General features: G+C 61.4%; 1 protein-coding gene across 2 annotated transcripts; it reads right to left on the bottom strand.

Annotated features, from left to right (window-relative positions):
* Positions 1 to 1588: 1588 nt before the first annotated feature.
* Positions 1589 to 5841, bottom strand: ZIC3 (Zic family member 3). Of its 2 annotated transcripts, none has more exons than XM_038122988.1 (3): positions 4364 to 5841; positions 3568 to 3731; positions 1589 to 3066 (listed from the first exon to the last, which is right to left on the bottom strand). In XM_038122988.1, exons 1-3 carry the CDS (start codon positions 5403 to 5405, stop codon positions 2884 to 2886), a joined length of 1389 nt encoding a protein of 462 aa, XP_037978916.1. In that variant the 5' UTR covers positions 5406 to 5841; the 3' UTR covers positions 1589 to 2883. The 2 variants fall into 2 exon arrangements, with proteins under 2 accessions (XP_037978916.1, XP_037978917.1); XM_038122989.1 differs by having other exon boundaries at positions 3619 to 3731.
* Positions 5842 to 11762: the final 5921 nt, after the last annotated feature.

Here is an 11762-nt window from a genome sequence, read left to right as displayed (position 1 = left end):
GAGGTGCTGGCACCAGCACCCACCAGCACACCTTCCCATGCTCGGGAGGCACGGCCCTCCTGCCCCACCCCATGGTGCTGAACCCTGTGCTTTGAAAGCGTTTCAGAGCCATGCAGGGCCCCAGCTCCTTCTGAACCCACCCAAATCCATGGCTTCATCTCATACCATACACACACATCGAGCTGCACCTGCCCAATGCATGCCCCATTTCTGGAGGGCTGCAGAATGGCCTAGGGGGACCCGGGACCTCAGAGGGCGTGCTCAACAGTTTGCTCCACTGCTCCACAAACTGGCTGCGAGCCCTGTCTGGATGGGGAGCCCCGAGGGTGGGGGACCGGCTGCGGCACCAGGGAAGCCACGTGAGCCAGGATGCTGGTTACAAGTCCTGGCTATAAGAATGGCAGGGGCAGTGCTGCCAGCTGAAGGAAGCACCGGCGGGGGCAGGCAGGAGCGCAGCTTTGCCAGCATGGCCCAGAGCCCCGGGGACCAGCCAGAGACACTGAGGGGCCAGAAACGGCCCCTGCCTCCACTGATCCTCCAGCGGGGCTGCTACTCCAGGGCCGGAACGCTACATCCTCCCGGCCACGGCTCCCCAAGCCGGACAACCGCAGCCGAGGCCCCCGCGCTGGGCCGGCGCGGGCCCCACAGCAGCAGCAGCAGCACCCGTCCCGCGGAGCCCCGCGCCTCCCCGGCTCCGAGCAAAGCAGTAACGAAACCGAGCCTACCGGCACCTTTTCCGAGCCTGGCGCGGTCCGGAGCAACGCAGGCACGACCCAGGTGGGTGTCCGAGGCAAAGCCGGCGGCCCCCGGCGGCTCCGCTGCTCCTCGCCCGCGCGGTGCAGGGCGGTCCCGCTCGCCCCGGGCCGGGGCCGGGCCCGGGCGGGCAGCGAGAGACAGACTTCGCAGCAAAGAGAAGCAGAGATCCATGTCTAGCCGGGACACCTCGAAGGGAGTTATTTAAAATGGCCAGTGCGGAACTCGGGGACTTTGTTTTGTTTTAGCTGTGCAGCGGCAGAGGCTGCAACCCACTTTTCTCCTGACCTTTTCTGCCCGAGAAACCTTTCTTCCTTTCTTTTTTTTTTTTTTTTCCCTACCTTTGGAGGAAGGAGAGGGTAAATTTGCTCAAATGTGAATTTCAAAGCATGCAAGGCTCCGCGGGCTGCTCGCCCGAGCGGCCCCTGCGGCAAGAGGAGGGGAGGGCCGCGCCCGTGCTTCCCCCTGGCCCCAGTCAAGTTCAAGACGGGCCGCTCGGGGGTCGGGCCGGCCAGGGCCGGGCGGCGGCCGCAGCGCGGCTCCCTGCGTGCCCCCGGGGCGGGCTCAGCCCGCGGCAAGGCCCTGCTGCCGGGGGGATGCGGAGCGAGCGGCCTCGAGGCCGTCGGCGCTCCCGGGAGCCGCTGCTGCCGCACGGCCGGCGCCCCCCGGCCCGCGGGCGCCCCGCCGTGCGCCGGGAGCCAGGGCCGGCCTGCACCGTCGCTCCGGTGGCTTGGGGCTCCTGCGCGACGCCGGGAAGTTTCGCGGGGGAGATGTTTGATCTCGATCCCTCTTCTCTCCTGAAGGCTTTTCCGCATCCTAGTCAGAAATAAAAACAGAACAAAACAAAGCAGACGATAACGGAGACAGTCCCGCCCGCCGCTCGCTCGCCCCGGCCCCCCGCGGCAAGCAGCCCGCTGTCGGCAGCCCGGTCCGGCACGACTGCCCGGCGCACAGCCCGCGCTGCCCCGCTCGGCCCGGTACTCACCGGCTACTCACCCGCTACTCGCCGTCGGGACCGCCCCGTCGGGGCTGCTGCACCGGGCCGGCGCCGTGCCCCGAGCCCCGCCGCTCGGGAAGCTCGGGGGCAGCGAAGGGCGGGGACAAAGGGACAGCAGAGAGCGGCGGCGAGGAGGGGGCTTCCCCCGGCACCGCCGGCTCGGAAACAACGGCCCGGCCCCGCTGGCAGCGCCATCCGGGCCCGCCACGGCACCCGCGGCTGCCCCGCGCCCCGGAGGAGGTCAAAAACGGCTCTTTCCAAAACAATAAACTTTTAATGCTAAAGCAGTTATAACCAAAAGCTGTACAGAGTTGGATTTTTTTTGTTTGTTTGTATTTTTTTGTTAGAAAACAATTTTTTCTCCCCCATAAATATTGTTCAGTTCCCGGCACTTTGTATCAATAATTAAATTACGAACGATAAATATGGCATCATGGGTATGTATTTACAAAAAAAGTTATTACAAAAAGGCAACTGTTATACTAAACGTCACAATCTGGGCAGAATAAACACCACATCCTCATCCTGAAAAATACTGACCGACCCCATCAGACGAGAATACATTCACAAGTGTAATGCTTGGAGAGAGAAGGAGAAAGAGAAGAGCAGAGAAAGAAGCAGCAGGAGAGCTAGAAAGGAAAGTTCAAGACATAACAGGACTTTGGCACGGTTTAAGACTGTAAGTTTAAACAATCACCACTAAGGCGAAGGAGAATTTTCATCCTCATGTCAACATCCCACCGAAAGAAAGGAAGAAAAAAAAAACAAATTAAGAAAAATAAAATAAGTGGGGAATTGGAGGAAGAGAGACTCAGGCAAGGTGGGGGGGTGAAAATCAAAGAAACGACTGAGACTGAAAAAAAATGACAACAAAAAAAAAAAAAGAAATCTAATCCTGAGAAAAGGACATGGCTAGTCCAGCGTCTGGGCTTGCAAAAAAATAGTAATAATTATAATATAATAATAAAAGACCCCCCTCCGCATCCTGGCAGTTAAGTAGGTGTAGCCCTCAGCGGTCGTCGGTGTGGAAACTCCATTTCCGTGGGAGCGAGCTGCAGTTGGCTTGGTTTGTCCTTTTTTTTTCCTCGTTCCCTATGCATTTGGTCCAGTCTGTGGCCGGGCAGCAGCTGCCTTCACACATACCACTCATTAAAATTGGGGGGCAGTCCAGGGTTATGGCCGGGGTTACTCTGCAGGGCGGCCGGCGGCGTTTTAGTGGAGTCCTTACTGCCGGCGGAGCCCACCGCAGGGGGGGTGGAGGACTCGTACCCCGAGCTGGCTGCAGGGGAAGAGTCCGACCCCTGGGATTCGTGCACCTAAAACCAAGAGGCAGAGATGGGAGCGAGCTCGGGCCTCGGCCACCCCGCCGGGCTGCTCCTCCGGGCAGGAGGGGCACTGCGAGCAGCGCTCGGCCCTGCCCGGCCGCCAGGCAGCCCGTGCCCGGCCGGCCGCCGAGCAGCGGCGACAAACGCCTGCCGTGGCCCCGGCACTCTGCTGCAGCATCCCAGCACGAGGGGCTGCAGCCGCAGCCCGCACGGCCTGCCCGCACCGAGCCACGCTCCGCGCACCGGGCAGCGGCTCCTCCGGGGGCAGCGCCGGCTCCGGGGGCAGCGCCTGCTCCGGGGGCGGGCGGACAGAAACTACGCCATTTCCCCGGGCTGTGCTCCAGCCACAGCCCAGACTGCCGGGACGGCTCGGGCCGCGCTGCGAACGCGGAGCTCAGCTCTGCCCTGCCCTGGGGGAACGAGCCCTGAGCGCACCAGCGACTGAGCACCGCTGCTCAGGGAGCAAAGGGCTGGAGCACCGGGGTGATTTACCTTCATGTGTTTCCTAAGTGAGCTGGGGTGGGTGTAGGATTTGTCGCACACCTTGCAGATGTAGGGCTTGTCCGAGGTGTGGACGTGCATGTGTTTCTTCCTGTCACTGCTGTTGGCGAAGCGCCTGTCGCAGCCCTCAAACTCGCACTTGAAAGGCTTCTCACCTGCGAAATTTAGAGAGGGTGAAGGAGGGCCGCTCCCCTCTCCATCCCCACCCGCCTCCTCCCAGGACAGCATCTGCCCTGCTCGCCCCACCTTATGGATGCACAAGCACTACAACAAATGAAGAAGGGGAAGATGGACAGCAAGATTTGTTACGTGTCGGATAAATTTGGATCAGCCTTTATGACTTTTAACTCACCTCCCGCCAGGCCCACGCTGGGCTCCAGCAGGGAAGGCGGCTGGGCGAGCTTGGGAAAGGAGAAGACCCGAGATAAATTCAGCGGCTCGGACAGCTTTACAAGACCTACTCGAGGATACAAGCCAAAGTACGTTTGCTTCCAGCCTTCCCCCTCTCTTCCCTCCACCCCTGCAGGAGGGCTGAAGGAAAGTCGGGGCTGCAAATAAAAATACTTTGACAAAAGTATCGCCGATTTAATTAGCAGAGACGCCAATCAGGCCTAAAAATAAAAATAAAACAGGAGCGGAAGTCACCGAAAATGAGATTTCATTAGCATTTCTACGGCTCCCTCCGCTCCGGAGGCCGAGCGCGGAGGCGGCCGCCGGCCCAGCCCGTCCCCGCAGCCCCCCGGAGCCCCCCGTCCCGGGCGGCGGGACACACGGACACGGGCCTTACCTGTGTGCGTCCGCTTGTGAATCTTGAGGTTCTCGGAGCGGGCAAAGATCTTGCCGCAGCCCGGGAAGGGGCACGGGAAGGGCTTTTCCCCCGTGTGCACCCGAATGTGGTTCACCAGTTTGTATTTCGCCTTGAAGGACTTGCCTTCCCGCGGACACTCGTCCCAGTAGCAGATGTGGTTGTTCTGCTCCGGCCCCCCGACGTGCTCCATGGTGACATGGGTCACCAGCTCGTGCATGGTGCTGAAAGTCCTGTCGCAGCTTTTCTTGGGCCGGCTGAGCTGGCTCTCGTCGAGCCACTTGCAGGACAATTCTTGCTTGATGGGCTGGCGCATGTACCGAAAGAAAGCGCCGGGGCCGTGGTGGTGGTGGTGGTGGTGGTGGGCCGCCACGTTCATGCCCATATTCATATTCATGTGGTTGTAGTTGTGGAACTGGGCGCCGGCGTAAGGGTCCGTGCGGGGGCTGGAGACGGCCCGGTAGGGATCCGGCCGCCCGAAGAGGTCCCCGCGCAGCCCCAGGTGCATCTGCCCGTTGTCCACATGCCCGTTGGGGGACGTGTGGCTCGGGCTCTGCTCGTGCAGCCCCGGGAAGAGCAGGTAGCCCGGGGTGTCCGGGATGCCGCCAGGGCCGTGCAAGCCGCCGGGGGAGCCGCCGAAGAGCCCGTGCTGCGCCGTGCCGGAGGCGGCGTCCGCGATGCCGGAGCCGCGGTTGCGGAACAGAAAGTCGCGGGTGGAGTTGAAGGCGGCGGCCCCGCCGTAGGAGGGCACCTGGCCGGCGTGGTGGTGGTGATGGTGGTGGTGGCCCAGGGCGCTGGCGTAGCCCGGCGCCTGCGGCGTGAATGCCGAGCTCTGCCCGGCGGCGAGGTCGTGCGGGGCCGCGTTCAGCTTGAAGGCGGCGGCGTGCGAAGAGTCCCCGAAGGGGCCCAGCCCCATGCCGCCGCCGCCGGCGTCGCGACCCGGCATCTCGTGGTGGCGGGGCGCCGCAAAGCCGCCCACCCCCAGCGCCGGGAACTGCGGCCCTCCGTCCAGCAGCATCGTCATGGGCGCGGGGCCGTCGGCGCGGCAGCAGCCTGCCCGCCCCCCTCCTCCCGCCCGCCCCCAAAAAAGTACAAAACCACCCCAAAACGCACCCCCGCTCCGCCCCCCGCTGCGGGCAGGCGCGGTCCCGGCCGCGGGCGGGCAGCGAGGCGAGCACCCCCCGGCCGACACCAAAAACAAAACAAACAAACAAACAAAAAAAAACCAAAATAAAAAAAAAAAAAACCAAAAAAAAAAAACCCAGAAACAAAACCACAAAACCCAAATCGGCCACCCGCCCCCCGCGCCGGGCCGGGCAGGGCGGCGCAGCAGGGCGAGGAGGCGCGGGGCGGCCGCGCTCCCGCTCGGCGCCGTCGGGGCACTGCCGGGGCGCCCGTCCGCGCCTCGCACATAAACCGAGCCGGGCCAGGCCGCGCCGCGCCAATGGGGAGCCGCGCGCCGCCGGTCACCTGACCCGCCGCCCGCCGCCCCATTGGCGGCGCCGCGCTTGATTGGCACGCGCCCCGCGCCGCCGCGGCCGCTGATTGGGCGCGCGCGCCCCGCAGGTAGAGCGGGGGCGGCCGGGGGGGCCCGGGCGGCGGGAGCGCCGCGCGTGAGGCGGCCCCGCGTGAGGCGGCCCCGGTGTCCGCGAGTCCCGGGCCCTGCCGCTGCCCGAGTGTCCCGCCGTGTCCCGCCGCTGTCTCGAGTGTCCCGCCGCTGTCCCGAGTGTCCCGCCGTGTCCCGCCGCTGTCTCGAGTGTCCCGCCGCTGTCCCGAGTGTCCCGCCGTGTCCCGCCGCTGTCTCGAGTGTCCCGCCGCTATCCTGAGTGTCTCGCCGTGTCCCGCCGCTGCCCGAGTGTCCCGCCGTGTCCCGCCGCTCTCCCGCCGCGCCCCGCCGCCCGTGCCCTGCCAGCGCCGCCCCAGGCCGTGCGGGATGCTCGCCCTCTGCGGCGCGGCGGGGAGGCGTAAAGCCGCTGCAAAGCCGCCGCGTTGATTCAAAAATAAAATTTAATTTAAAAAAAAAGAAAATTCTGAAACCGAGGCTGTTTACAGTTTATTTATGTACACATGCATACATGTATATATAATCATATATAGTTTATACATTTGTTTTATTTTTCTATCCGTTTTTTCCTCTACCGATTGAACACGGGAGCAGAGCGCGCGGGTGACCGGCCCGGGGCTCCCCGCCGGCCCAGCCCGGCCCCGCGGCCAGCAGCCCCGCGCGGCGGCTCCTCGCCGGCTCTTCCTGCTCTCCCATCTTCTTTCTTTTCTTTCTTGTCTTCCTTTTCTTTCATGTCTTTCTTTTCTTTTTCTTTCTTTTCTTTTTCTTTCTTTTCTTTTTCTTTCTTTTCTTTCTTTCTTTTTCTTTCTTTCTTTCTTTCTTTCTTTCTTTCTTTCTTTCTTTCTTTCTTTCTTTCTTTCTTTCTTTCTTTCTTTCTTTCCTCTCTTTTCTTTCTTTTCTTTCATGTCTTTCTTTATTTTCTTTATTTTCTTTCTCATCTCTCTCTCCTTTCTCATTTTTTCTTTCTTTCTTTCTCTCTCTCATTTTTTCCTTCTATCTTTCTCTGTTATTTCCCCTTTTTTTATTTTTTTAAATTTTATTTTGCAAGGGAAACGTTCTGCCTTGGAATAATTATCAGTTGCAGACAGCGCTATAAATCCACTCATTTTCTGTTCTGGAAAGCATTTGCAAAGAACTATGGGGAGTAAGAGTGGAAATAAAAGGCAGAAAGAAAGATGGCTGTAATTGTAATATCCTGAGGTTTGCTGAGCCCCCAAGTCTGGCTATTGGGCAGGTCTCAGGCTCGCCGCCGGCTCTCTGCAGGAAACGTAAAATCTGATCAAGTTCAGAGACGCATTGAGAGCCCGCTTCAAGCAGCGCTTTATAACCGCGGCCCTTTCACATTCTTCCCCCCAGTCAGCCCCGGGAAAGGCTTCGTCTTCTTTATTTTAAGGTTTGTAGTGAGGGAGTAAAAGAAAAATAAAAAAATAAAAAAAAAAAAAAAAAGAAAAAGAAAAAAGGGAAAAGGGGGAGAGAGAGAGGGAAAAGAAAAAAAAAAAAAAAAAAAGAAGAAAGAAAGAAAGAATGAAAGGCGAGGGAAAAAAAGCCACCGATATAAAATCTCCCCGAGAGATAGCACCGGTACCCGTCAAACACTCAAATTTCCCAGGCCACGGCCGCCAAGAGCAGTGCTAAAGCTGGAAGGTGAGTCCGCCGCTGCCGTTGGTGCGCGATGGCAGCAGAGCAGGAGGCGGGAGGCGGGGACCCGCCCTGGGGGCATCTACCGGGGACACCCACCGGGACACCCACCGGGGACACCCACCGGGGTTACCTACCGGGGACACCCACCGGGACACCCACCGGGGACACCCACCGGGGCACCCAGCGGGGCACCCACCGGGAAACCCACCAGGGCTACCCACCGGGGACACCCACCGGGACACCCACCAGGGCTACCCACCGGGGACACCCACCGGGACACCCACCGGGACACCCACCGGGGTTACCTACCGGGGACACCCACCGGGACACCCACCGGGGACACCCACCGGGGTTACCTACCGGGGACACCCACCGGGACACCCACCGGGGTTACCTACCGGGGACACCCACCGGGACACCCACCGGGGACACCCACCGGGGTTACCTACCGGGGACACCCACCGGGACACCCACCGGGACACCCACCGGGACACCCACTGGGGACACCCACCGGGGACGCCCACCGGGGCACCCACCGGGAAACCCACCAGGGCTACCCACCGGGGACACCCACCGGGAGCACCCACCAGGACACCCACCGGGGACACCCACCGGGAGCACCCACCAGGGTTACCTACCGGGGTTACCCACCGGGACACCCACCGGGGTTACCCACCGGGACACCCAGCGGGGCACCCACCGGGGTTACCCACCGGGGACACCCAGCGGGGCACCCAGCGGGGTTACCCACCGGGAAACCCACCGGGACACCCACCGGGGCACCCGTCGGGGGCGGTCGGGGCCGCCCTTTGCTCCCCGCTGCGCCCCGGGAGCCCGGGAGCCGGGACAGGGCCCCGGAGAGCCGGTCACGGGGCTGCGGGCCCCGGGGCGAGCCCCGCGCCCCCCGTGCTGCTCCGCCGGGGCTCTACCTGCCTGTCCCCGGAGGGCTGCGGCGGGGTCACTCATTACCGCCCGCACGTGCAGGGTTTTCTCGACAACAACCAACCCCACAATAAAAATTAAAAAAAAAAAAAAAATTTAAAGAAAGAAAGAAAGAAAGAAGGGGGGGAAAGGCCGGGGGGAGGGGGGTGCAAATTCAATTATTCCCGTCAGCTGAGCGTCGGGGAGGGCAGCGCCTCTGAAGTCGCCGACCTGGAGCGACCGAGGGCGACTGACCCCTGCTTGTGCAGAGGCCCCACGTGTGGCATTGTGTCCCCGGTGGGTGGGACGCGCCGGCCCGGCGGCGGCGGCGGCGGCGGAGCGGCGCTGCCCGCCCAGGTGCCCGCGCCACGCGGGGCTGCGGCTGCCCCGAGCGGCGGCGTGGCTGCGGGCTGGGAAACCCTCCGGCTCGGAGAGAAGGAGCGGCTGTGGCTCCACGGCGGCAGAAGCTTTTAAAAAATTAAACTTGTTTTTCGCCTAAAAATAAAATCGCCGCGTCGGCAACGGCGCGAACACAGGGCTTCGAGAAAAACATCCTGAGGGCTGGGGATTGGGAAGGAAAACGAAGCGATCGTAGCTTTGGACGAGGACTCCCCGTTTCGGGACGGTGTGGTGGCCACAGCCTGCCTAGCAGCTGTGTACTTGCGGATCGGGCTACATCAATTAACCTATAAATCTCTTTTTATATGTTTCCCACTTATACTCTGCCAACTTTGCCTGGGTGTGTTTACCCGGCAGCATCCGCACTGCCGTTCTATCACTATTTACACCCCATTGTTTCCTGACTGGAATTTGCCAATTCGGGGTGCAAAAATTGTATAAAACGAGGTGGGGTTTTTTTGATGTTTTGTTGGTTTTTTTGTTGTTGTTGTTGTTGTTGTTGTTTTTTTCCTTTAAAGGCATTGTCCGTATAGCCTAGGATTGTTTTTCCCTGGCTGAGTTTTCGGAATATATGTGTGTATATATATAAATATATAAAATATATTTTGTACTTTATTTTATCAATTCAGTAATTTCCATTTTTATTCAGCGGTATTTCTGGCCAAACTCAATTAATTTTCCAGAAGTCGGGGTACCTCTCATCTCTTCCATTTAAAATCTATCCCAATTGCAAACGTGAAAACAACAGCAACCGGAAAAGTAGTCTCCAGGCTCCCTTTTCCCTCCGTGCTCCCAACGAGAGGGGAAGGCGGAGAAAGGCCCCCTGCTTTACGTCAGGAACAAATATCGCGCAGTTCTCCCACCTTTTTGTTTTGTTTTGTTTTGTTTTCCTTTTGAGTGTTTTTGGAACTTAAGAGCTACAAAAATGTAACATGCCCTGGGAAGCGTTACGGGTCCCTCCGTGCCCAGAGCCCGCGGGAGCTCCCTGCCAGGCTTCCCGCGATGCTGCGCTGGCCCGGGACCCGCTCCGGAGAGCCCTGCCCGGGAGAGGACCGCGGGGCTGGGCCCTCCAGCGCCGGAGGAGAACGCGGTCCCCAGTGGGTGCCCGCTCGTTCCGGCAGATCTCGCAGCCGGGCACGGCCAGGTGAAGTTTCGGCAACGGCCCCAGGAGTGGCAGCTCGGTGGCTCCGCCGATTTTCCTCGTCCCTTACACCGAGGATGCGAGGAAAAGGCAGGATAAACTCGGGATAACAGCGACAAAAGTCCCCTCGCGCTGAGCTGCGAGCCAGCGGCGAGGGGAATATTCCACCCACCCTAAAGAGCTTTTAAACCGCGCTGTATCGCGGTTAAATGAATATCCTTAACAAGCGTAAAGACAAGTAGTTTTTCTCCTGCCATAAACATATTGCATCTCCGGTGTAATTATATGCAAACCAGGAGCGAACGAGACATTTCCATTGTAGCTGTCACTCAGCGGAGAGGGAAGCACATGTACATTTGAACTTCAGAGATCCGGGCTGGAGTAAACAGGTCTGAACTTCGGCAAGGGGAGGGGGCGAGGAATATCAAAGGCCAGACGGAGGCAGGCAGAAAGACTGGAGTGGCGAGGAAACGAAGGTGCCAGCGGGCTCCATCCTGCACCCCGGGTAGCCGGGCCGGCACCGACACTGGCAACCTCACCCCGCACCAGGGTTTGCTGCTCGTTTTGTGGTGATGGGGGAAGTTTCCCCCCCAAAATGAAGATCACCGTTCAGCTGCGTGGGAAATATGCATCGGGCTCGGAAGAGAGTGGGAAAACCACAAGGACCGGTTCAAGTGCTGCAGAATAAATTGTGTCCTGTCGCCCAAATGGGCCCGAGGCAAACCTGGGAGTAGGGAACAACGGGTGTCGCAGCCCTGCAGGCGGCTTCCCGCACCTTGGGGTGCCCACGCATCGGAGTCACCCCAGAAAGGCCACCCTCTGGAAGGGGAAAACACCCACTCCTCATCTCCCCCACCCCCGAACCGCTCGCTAAGCCATCAGTACAGGGACAGCGCAGACCCGCGAGCGGGCAGCGGGGGAACACGGGGTGTCGGCGCCCCGGCCCGGCCGAGAGCATCCGCACCCTCCGGCCGCCCTCTTGAGAACCCCCCCACGCCTCCGAGGAGCAGAGAGGGTGGGGGAAGCGGCGAATATCTCAATCAGCGAGGAGGTGACCTGTGACCCGAAGGGTGGCTCTATTGTCCCGCTGTTGCGGGGGACACAGACTTTAGGCAGCCTTTCTGCGTGACTGAGCCCTGAGGGGCAACCGCAAGCCCAGGGCTCCGGGGAGGCATCCCGGCCTCGGGAGCCGCCGGGCCGGCATCAGCTGCCGGGGCAGAGCCGCCCCTTCCCCGGCGTGCCGAGGCCGCTGCCTTTTCGCTGTCCCCGGCTCTTCCCGAGCCCGCGCCCGCAGTACGCGGCCGCCTCCTGCCCTGGGCCTTTCTCCGGGAGCCGGGCGAGGCTGGGCAGACCCTCCCCGCCCGATGGCGAGCACCGGCGGGACGGAGGGGCCCCGCCGGGTGACCCTGGCCGCGCTGAGTTGGGGTTTGACGTGCAGAGATTCTCCGAGGAGCCGATGGGGATGAAGCGAGAGGAAGAACAAGGAGGGGCTGTCCCGGGAGGAGCCCAGCTCCTGGCCTGCGGGCCCCGTGAGCGGCGGGGCCGGGCGCGGGGCGGCGCTGCGGAGCGGCCGGGCCGGCCCCGACGGCCCCGAGACCCCCGAGACCCCCGCGGCTCCGGGCGATGCCACGCGGCCCTGCCCGCGCACGGACGGGCCCCCCCAGCCCTGGAGGATGTGGGGCAGGCAGGCATGGGGCTCTGTCCCGGTAGCAGCC

The sequence above is a fragment of the Motacilla alba genome, chromosome 4A (assembly GCF_015832195.1).
Source record: "Motacilla alba alba isolate MOTALB_02 chromosome 4A, Motacilla_alba_V1.0_pri, whole genome shotgun sequence".
NCBI classification, from domain to species: Eukaryota; Metazoa; Chordata; class Aves; order Passeriformes; family Motacillidae; genus Motacilla; species Motacilla alba.
Note: the sequence above shows the minus strand (reverse complement) of the source record. Positions and strands in the feature narration are given on the sequence as shown.

What these genes read in the sequence shown, in the direction of transcription:
- ZIC3 (XM_038122988.1), bottom strand. Translation starts at nt 5,405, where the DNA reads ATGACGATGCTGCTGGACGGAGGGCCGCAGTTCCCGGCGCTGGGGGTG. An exon ending in TCACAAGCGGACGCACACAG is followed by an intron (nt 3,732 to 4,363) that starts GTAAGGCCCGTG and finishes TAAATTTCGCAG; the next exon opens with GTGAGAAGCCTTTCAAGTGC. An exon ending in CACTTAGGAAACACATGAAG is followed by an intron (nt 3,067 to 3,567) that starts GTAAATCACCCC and finishes TCTTGGTTTTAG; the next exon opens with GTGCACGAATCCCAGGGGTC.